The sequence below is a fragment of the Perca flavescens genome, chromosome 20 (assembly GCF_004354835.1).
Source record: "Perca flavescens isolate YP-PL-M2 chromosome 20, PFLA_1.0, whole genome shotgun sequence".
In the NCBI taxonomy this organism is placed as follows: domain Eukaryota; kingdom Metazoa; phylum Chordata; class Actinopteri; order Perciformes; family Percidae; genus Perca; species Perca flavescens.
This window is the reverse complement of record NC_041350.1, coordinates 26,008,607-26,016,485: the sequence shown is the minus strand read 5'-3', so window position 1 is coordinate 26,016,485 and position 7,879 is coordinate 26,008,607. Positions and strand designations below refer to the sequence as shown.

The window sequence follows — 7,879 nt, the reverse complement described above, 5'->3', positions numbered from 1 at the left end:
GTCACCAGACGCCACAATCTTCTGAACATAGTCATACTGAGAAATCCAGAGAGAGTTGTGTGGAGCTGATGGTCTTAATTAGCTTTGTAGCAATTCAACAAACGTTCATTAATATGAAAATAAATTTACCCACTAAAGCTTTTAAAAAAACTGTGAAAAAGTTAAAGGGATACTTCAGCGATTAGCATTAAGCTTTCTATCAGTAGAAACCCGGTAGTATTTTTGAATGACCGTGCTTTCTCCCTCCCTCATGTCCCCCTGAGACGAGAGATAGCTGTGTTGTGTGTCTGAAAAAAAAAACACGTTGATGCAAAAATCGTCATTTTGCGTCATCGGAACTTGTCTCTTAAAAATAGAAATCATCTGAATCAATGGTCCAGTAAGCTGATAGGAAAGCCACTGCTCAACCCAGAATCCCTGTATTCTGAACAGTTACAGAGGATACCTGGAACTATTTTGAAAGACCATTTCCACCCTTTACATGGTGAATTTCAGCTTCTACCGTCGGGACCTAAGCGATACAGAAACAGCTTTGTCCCAGCGGCTATACATATATTACATAAGTAGTAGCAATACAGGTCTGCTGCATTTTGTTTATTTTTTATTATTATTATATTGTGTCCGCGGAACTATTTATTGTATTTTATGAACAATGATGTCTCCTTTGTGTGTGTAAAAAAAGGAGGTTGACCCACCCAACCCCCACTGTAAGCCAAATCTACCTTCGGGTATTAATAAAGTTACCTTATCTGAAGTATCCCTTTTAAACAAATCAACAGTGAAAACACCTTGAACTGATGTGACATTTCCCTTTTTTAATACTTTTTTTTTTTCATCCAGAACACAAGACAATATAAGCAAAAAACATAATGTGCAATATAATCATTTTTCTCGATTACTTTGTTTTTGTGATCGTTGGAAGCCAAAATCGTAATCACGATTACAATTTGATTATTTGCACAGCCCTTCTTTGGCTCTAAATAGAATGATTCACACTAACCAACTTCTTAAACCTAAGTCCGGGGGGGCTGTGCCCATCAGGACAACGGATTTTAACTTTGTCCAAACTCTCTGATTCTCACTGTATATGCCCCCTGTTGTAACCCCGCCCAACCTGGTTGGTAAAACAAGCAGCAGTAACATGCATTTGCAACTTTGAACTTTGCCCTCACAGGTGATCCAAGGCTGGCTCTTCCTCTCCTCCCTCCTCCTGCTGTTCTTCTTCTCCTACATCTACCTCAAGTAAGCTCTCAACATTTTGATCTCTGATTTTTCTAAGGTTCCTACACATTCTCGTAAATGTCAAGTTGTCCTAATTCTTTACGATGATGGATGGAGCCTTATCTTTCATGTCTGTTCTCTGTCCAACAGAGAGGTTTTCAAGACCTACAATGTGGCCATGGACTACTTCACCCTGGCGGTAATCGTTTGGAACTTCGGAGTGGTGGGCATGGTCTGTATTCATTGGAAAGGGCCGCTGCGGCTCCAGCAGGCCTACCTCATCATGATCAGCGCCCTCATGGCCCTGGTTTTCATCAAGTACCTGCCAGAGTGGACCGCCTGGCTCATATTAGCCGTCATATCCGTCTACGGTAAATCCTCCTCTCTCTGCTCCTCTGTGCACTTTTAAGGAAGAAACATGAACTCTTCACCTGACCCTTTGAAGATGTTATTTTGTGCACCAATGTTCAGTCATCTGGTTCCTTTTAGTGCTTGAGAAAGAAAAAAAAAAAAAAAAAAGAAATCCTAAACATTTTCTTAGGATAGTAAAAAGCTATGGATTTGGAGCCAAAGCCAAACCTATTAACATGTAAAATTTATCAAACAAGTGTTGATAAATGTCATTATTGGTGTGCTAAAAGAAACCAAGTGTCTCACGGCCCAAAAGCTGTTGGTTGAACGACAAAAATAGCCGTTTATTCCCTAGAAGCTGCTTTCTCGGTAATAGTGAGAAGTGGTTGCTCAAATTGTCAAAATACTGGTGGAAAATAGAGTCAGTAAGTAGATGCTTTTTGATTTTTCTCTTGACACATCCACAATGGGTTCAGATAGATTAGGTATCAGTCACAAAGGCTGTCGGTGTTTGTCCTTACCTGTCAAGGAGTAGTACATAATCAATATACTTGCCAAAAAACAACTTTATTTGTCAATATAATGGGCATTAGGATTGCAGAGGTTCATATGCTGCCATGGTGTGTAAATGCACAGGCCATCAGGGACAAAGACAGAGTTTTTTTTTCCCCCAACATATTCAAATGATGTTGCATTTTCAAGAGTTTCTAGTTGGAGTGGCAGCGACATTTTAAGTTCCTGTTACAAGAAGAAATATTTAACTGGCAACTGGCGTGTAGTGGAAAAAGAAAATTGGATCATAGTGATTCATAGTGATTCTAGCATACATGGAAATTCAGTGCCCTTGTGTAATTGTAAGTGGAAGTAAAGCCTTAGAGAAGAAAGCCAGCATTTGGGAGCGTTAATATTCTCTTTGGCGTAATCAAACCTGTTTACTGTCCCTAATTCTGAAGTCTCTGCCTCTTGTTATCACAGATGTCATGTCAGGGCGCTGTTTCTGGTCTTCTACGGAGCGCTCTATGCGGTGGCTAACATCACTTGTCTGGTCCCTCTCTTCTTTCACAGATCTGTTAGCGGTTCTCTGTCCCAAAGGGCCTCTGAGGATCCTGGTGGAGACGGCTCAGGAGAGGAACGAGCCCATCTTTCCAGCTCTCATCTACTCCTGTAAGACAGACACTGATTATAGACATGACTGTATTAACATTATTGTAATAAAACAGGTGGGGCAATGAAACACCAATTTTAAAGCAAACGTACAGAAGATAAAATTGCTTTTCTATTAAACTGCCACTTCAACTCCTTTCCTTTAACGAGTCCTTACTTAAAACTGATACTTCCGCTCCTTTCAGCGTCTTGACTTCACTGGACTTAAATCCCCGTCCGAGTTTTGACTTCAAATGACACTTCAACTCCATTCAGCGCTTGTAGATCAAATACACATTCAAATCCTGTCAGCACTTCCACTTTAACGGCCCCTTAAATATTCAGGGCTTTCCATTAAACTTTTACTTAAACTTCTCTTAGTGCTAAAAGGTGCTTTCACTTGGACTCCTGAGTGGTTAGACATCAACTGATGCATCAACCCTTTTTTTTGCATTTTCACTTCAAGTGACTCCTAAACCCGTTTCAGCACATTCACTTGACAACTCCTCGTCTTTCAGCACTTTCACTTCATCTAACACTTCATTTTTATTTAGTGCAGTCACTTGAAATGACACTTTAACTCCATTCGGTGCTTGCTCTTCATCTGACATTTTTTTCGGCTCTATGTGGTTACACTTTAAAGGTCCAGTGTGTAACGTGTTTAGTCGTTCATTATTAAAATCTGTGTTGCCCGTTCACAAACTTGTCCTTTTTTCATGAACATTTACCACCACCATCAATTCCAAGTATTCCTATTGGCTTGAAATTTTATATTTACATTTGCATGAACTGGGGTAGACGCTCCATATTCGTGCTCCATCTTGAAATACGTTAGCCGGTAAGGGACATACAGGACATACTGCTCCGCCTTTCGAGTTTTCGCTGTCACATGATAAACTCACAGGTGCTGCTAATGCCGCTAACGGGTATCGTAGCTTCCCGCGCCCCGGCAAGTTTGAAGAAGGAAACATGGAGGACCACACGTTATCTTAATACATTATGCAGCGGAGTGGGACGAAAATAATTTTCTGGGAGGCTGCTGCGGCCAGAGCGGCCGATCAGACCGGCCGGAATGGCCTCGAAACACTACCGGCCCACCAGGAAAATTTCCGACTCTCCCGATTGCCACTGCGCCTCGTGCACGTATTCAAAATCCAAGTTTCGGCAACAGGAGTCTTCTTTTTCGCCCAGAAAAAGGATGTTGAAAAGAGCAAGAGACCGGCTTTTTAAAGCGTGAAGGCTACCGTAGCTGTAATACGTACTTTGAACTGCGCGGCTGCGAGAGAGTTGATTGCGATATGCGATCTCAACGCTAGATGGGAGAAATTCCTACACATTGGACCTTGTAAATATCTCTAGCTGCTTTAAATGTTGAGACCTTAACTGACCCTTCAACTCCTTTCAGACACCTAAACTGCTCTTAGGGTTTTTCCTTCCAACTTGACACTTAAACTCCTTTCAGCATTTCTACTTAGTGACCCTTTCAGCACATAGGCTTCCAGCTAACACTCTCTCTTCTTTCAGCATAGTTACTTAAATTCCTTTCAGTGCTAACAAATCAACCAAAATGTTTTTCAGCACTTTCACTTTAACAGTCTTCCCTTTTTAAGTGTTGGTGCTTCCCTTAAACTGCCAATTCAGCTCATTTTAGAATTTGTACTGGATACTGCCAAACAAAACTTCAAATAATCAACATTTTAAGACATTTAAGCTATTTAACAATGTTTCAACTTTAAAAGGTTATAGTTGAAGTACTAAGATGACTCAAGTTAGCAGAGTTCAGTGGAAGTTTTCTAAAAAGATTCTGATTGTAACCCAAATCTTGACCCCTTCAGTAGTTTGACTCTGACTTCTTCCACAGCTACAATGGTGTGGCTCGTTAACATGGCCGACACCGACCGGCCAAAAAGGAACTCGACGGAAGCAGCGTCCTCTCAACAGGGCGCTCACGAAGGTGAGCGGGGTTTGAAAGCAATTTGAGCGATGGGAAATCTTCCTCTGGGTGGTTGTTTAGTCTAACTGCCGTGGCTTGTCTGCAGCCGTGGCGTCCCCGGCTGCCGCCAGTCCGCCGCAGGACGACGGGGGCTTCACCTCCACCTGGGTCAACCAGCAGGAGCACCAGCTGGGGCCACTCCAGTCCACCGAGCAGACCAGACGGGAGATCCAGGAGATGCCCTCCGCTCGCCCCCCCGCCGAAGACGACGATGAAGAGAGTGAGTGCTGAGAGACTAATATTTAGAATACAGTATTTAAGCTTTTATTTTAGTAATTTATTAAAGGTATTGTTGTCAAGAAGAGGCATCAGGCCTCTTTTGATTTATCTATCTCTGTGATTAATTCATTGGGCCTTCCGTTAAGCTAGAGTACAGTCAGCTCATATCTCTCCTACAACATTTTAATAGAGCGATGAATAATGAATTGCAATACTAAATACTGTCGGTTGTATGACTTATTAAATAGCTTGGCGCAGAACAAACGGTTTCAACATCCTTTTCAATATTTATTTGGCACACATAAGGAACATAAACACCTCTTCAGTGTTTTTTTTTTTTTTTTTTAAATGCTTTATTTAAATATAAAAATGGACATTATAGACTAATTCCATCAACATAAAGTTAAGCTTTGGTTCAACCAGCCAGGGGTTGCTATTTCCTACCGTCCTTGCACTGTCAACAGACACCGTGGTGTGATGTCTTTGTAAATGCACCTTCATATTGGAGGTACTGCCGCCTGCATTAGCCACACATGTTGCACAGTGCTTGCAAACAGCCGTCGCTTCATCCACCACTTTTTCCCATCATTGTCAGGTAACCCCCCAATAACTTTATTTAAAGCTTTCGCTGCACAGGCCTTTTAGGCTGAACTTTGTGAGGCTTAAATGAACTGAACAATACATCCATGCCCTGAACCGTGACTAGTTGACCCAACGGTATTATTTGGTAAAATAAGCCATTAAGTTTGACATGAGTTTTATAATGGTAGTTTTGCTACAGTTTTTAAAAACATGCTTGTGTAATCTCAAAAAGAGAAATTAGTTTGATTTGGCCTTAACACTTTTTTTTTGTGGGCCCGATTTAGGCCATAGACCATCAACAATGTCAAAAATGTAATTTAATTTATTCTTAAACCTGCATTATTGATTGTTTTGGCCACTTAGGGTTATTATCACTACCAACTGTGACTTATTAACATAAAGCAGCACAAAATAAAAAAAATATATACAGTGCACTGTATATACATATAGATGCTGAAAATGTCTTTTCTTCACAACTATCAGTCTGTCCTTCCAAATACCTTTTCATACACTGTTGTGTACACTGTGCATTGTTATTGTTACACCATCAAATACAAGCGTAAATAATACTACATTATGATCGTTTTAGATTTACCAGCCCTAATATGAAGCCGAGCTCTGTAATTCAAACTTGTGAGTTCCGAGGTTGTCTGACTCGGTGTGTAATTATCATCTTTCAGTTCCCTCTTCTCCGAACACATAAACCATTTTGGGAACATTTTTATGTGATCCCTTTTTTTCTGTGAAATTAGCGACTCGCGTGTTTGGCTGCAGACTGTTTTTAGTCAAAGCAGATTAGGAAGCGATTATTCATGGCAATTGCTAGGTTTCATGTCCGTACTATTTGTGGGGCCCTGCGCTCTGTGGAAGTCAAAGCTTCGGTAAATACGGGGTCGGAGCTCTTGTTTGTACAGTAATTACAGTTGAGAGAAGATTTCTATGGGGGTTGGAGGGCGTGGGGCTGAGGCCAACCTCGTGTTTGAATTGACTCCACCCTGAATGCGGTGTCCTCCTGTGTTCCTCAGGGGGCGTCAAACTGGGCCTGGGAGACTTCATCTTCTACAGCATGCTGGTGGGAAAGGCCTCGGCCACGGCCAGCGGCGACTGGAACACCACGCTCGCCTGCTTCGTAGCCATCCTCATCGTGAGTGACCACAGCTGCTTATTTTTGGTGTCAGGCTCGAGCCACCGCAAACCTCATCACAATCTCTCAGCGCAATATCTAACCTGTCTTTATGTCCACCACTTGATTGTATAGCAGGCTGCTTGCCCCCCCACCTCAGAGCTGAATTTATGTTGGTTACACAATATTTGTACACCGTGTGCTATTTCGTCTGTTTATTTATTTTTTGCCTGTCTCTGCCCCCCTGCAGGGCCTGTGTCTCACCCTGCTGCTCCTCGCCATCTTCAAGAAAGCGCTCCCCGCTCTGCCCATCTCCATTTTTTTCGGCCTGGTCTTCTATTTCGCCACAGACAACCTGGTGCAGCCCTTCATGGACCGGCTGGCGCTCCACCAGTTCTACATTTAGCAGCACGCTGCCCTGATAACCCCTCACCCACGTAGCCCTGGGGCCAACAACACGAGAGCAGTCCCTTCACAGCTGGGGGGGGGTGGGACAAAGGGCGATGCCGGCCAGGGGCCTCTCCCGCCCCCACATCCCCCTCCTAAAGAACTCCCGATGACGGGAAACAAGTTGTTTCTGTTCTGCTTTTTTTTTTTTTTTTTATCGACGCCAACGGGGGTGGAGGGTGGGGGTGGGGGGTATTCCCCACAACAGCTGTTTCTTAAATATTTCATTTCAGTTTTAAACCAAGAAGTGACATTTCTCGCTCGACATGGGACCTCATCTTCAAATCTCAATCAATTTTTTTTTTTTTTTTTTTTTTTTTTTTACTCATTTTATTTTTTTTAATCCAGGGAAGCTTTTCAAGAGCTTGTCTGCTTCTTCTCGGCAGCGCCCTGCTTCCCAATCCGCACGCATTTCATATGTGGGAGCTGCCCAGTACAACCACAGTCCTCTACGACGGGGGCTTTACGGTAGGTGCCTTGCTCAGGGACACCTTGGTGGGAGCTGTTGAGCGAAAGGGAGACCGGTTTCATTAAATCTCCCTTCAAAGACTTGGATCAAATATCTTCCTTTTTTTTTTTTTTTTTTTTTTTTTGAGCCACCGCCGACCGACCCCCGACCCCGCTCCCCTATACTAAACCCAAGATTAAAAAGCCTTCATTGATGTGTAGTTTGATTGTGTATGAGCTGTCAGTCACCAGACGTGCTTTCCTCACCGCTATTACGAATGGTTAAGACGCACGAAAACCAAAGCTCTGAAGCCGGAGCGATTCACTCCCCCCCGCCCTCCGAAAGATTCCCA

General features: G+C 42.8%; 1 protein-coding gene across 1 annotated transcript in view; it reads left to right on the top strand.

Moving 5' to 3' along the window:
* psen1 (presenilin 1) overlaps positions 1-7,653 on the top strand; it is an 18,172-nt gene extending 10,519 nt beyond the window's left edge. Inside the window, exons 5-11 of the mRNA XM_028565904.1 lie at positions 1,175-1,242; positions 1,372-1,592; positions 2,638-2,736; positions 4,577-4,669; positions 4,755-4,928; positions 6,535-6,653; positions 6,883-7,653. Coding sequence (XP_028421705.1) covers positions 1,175-1,242; positions 1,372-1,592; positions 2,638-2,736; positions 4,577-4,669; positions 4,755-4,928; positions 6,535-6,653; positions 6,883-7,038 — 930 coding nt within the window. The 3' untranslated portion in view covers positions 7,039-7,653. The remainder of the gene's footprint in view (positions 1-1,174; positions 1,243-1,371; positions 1,593-2,637; positions 2,737-4,576; positions 4,670-4,754; positions 4,929-6,534; positions 6,654-6,882) is intronic.
* The last annotated feature ends 226 nt before the right edge of the window (positions 7,654-7,879 follow it).